We start from the raw sequence: 1,042 nt of genomic DNA on the forward strand, positions 1-1,042 counted from the left end.
ATGACGTTGATGACGATGATAACGATGATGATGATGATGATGATGATGACGATGACGGCGACGGCGAGTACGAGGACGTTGGCGAGGACGTTGGCGAGGACGATGAGAAATCTAGATCAGTTTCGGTTGAACTCTCGCTTGACAATTCACTCGTAAGATCCGTCGTGGAGCTCGGCGACGCTTCGCGACAGCATTCCAAGAAGGCGGGATCCCAGGGAATGCCAAACGAGAAGCTTTTGAAGGAGCATCCTTGACCCATAGACCCCGCGAGGATACCTGATAATACATTGATAAGACGCGCGTCAAGGGATAATCAATACGAACGAGTTTATCCGAGTTTCGTTGAAGTAGAAGCTTTTATTAATACATTAAATATTCTTGACGTAATTCGCAAGATAGACTGTGCTTTCCGACAGCTCAATGAACAAGGAGCACAGTGAATCAGCATCACATCTTTGTTGTTTGCCAATGTTAAACAAAGATGATACGATCGCTGTGTTACACTGCGTCGTTTGTTTGGAAAGCACACCAATAAATTGAATAAAAGTACCTAGCTTGCAGCCCTCGCAACAGTCGCGATGATAATCTCCGCGGCCGAAAGTCTTCGGAGATCTTTGTGACGCCGTGCTTGTCACGCAGGCCAGACCTTTGCGCGCGTCGGCTTTTCCTTTTTCGCATTGCAGTTCGTGATAAGCCCGGACGCAACAGATATCAACAGCCTCGAGGCAAAGACCTTGCTCCACCCTCGGCACTCCGGTCACAGGCCCAGTGAACTTCTCACACCTAAGACCCTCCTGAGCCCAAGAAGAGCCAAGGCCGCAGCATTTCTCGAACTGAGCCTCCATTCTTCCCTCGACAACGAGCGCTATTTCGTGGGATAAAAAATAAGCGAGTCGTGTTAATTTGCTCGGAGAAGCATACAGATACGGTAATTACATCGGTAATTAATTTAATAATGATACATCTACAAGTCAATTCGAATAAAATGTATAGGAATTGGAATTCTTTGTAAAGTTGAAGAAAAATGCAAAATAATATTATA

General features: G+C 45.8%; 1 protein-coding gene across 2 annotated transcripts in view; it reads right to left on the reverse strand.

Annotated features, from left to right (window-relative positions):
- Nucleotides 1-1,042, reverse strand: part of LOC108755100 (fibrillin-1) — an 18,247-nt gene that overhangs the window by 14,771 nt on the left and 2,434 nt on the right. Inside the window, exons 2-4 of one of the 2 annotated variants that reach the window (XM_018497904.1) lie at nt 551-865; nt 70-276; nt 3-9 (exon numbers count right to left, since the gene is read on the reverse strand). In XM_018497904.1, coding sequence (XP_018353406.1) covers nt 3-9; nt 70-276; nt 551-865 — 529 coding nt within the window. The remainder of the gene's footprint in view (nt 1-2; nt 10-69; nt 277-550; nt 866-1,042) is intronic. The other variant, XM_018497906.1, reaches the window with a different exon arrangement.

This window comes from Trachymyrmex septentrionalis, unplaced genomic scaffold (genome assembly GCF_001594115.1).
Source record: "Trachymyrmex septentrionalis isolate Tsep2-gDNA-1 unplaced genomic scaffold, Tsep1.0 scaffold83, whole genome shotgun sequence".
Taxonomy (NCBI): Eukaryota; Metazoa; Arthropoda; class Insecta; order Hymenoptera; family Formicidae; genus Trachymyrmex; species Trachymyrmex septentrionalis.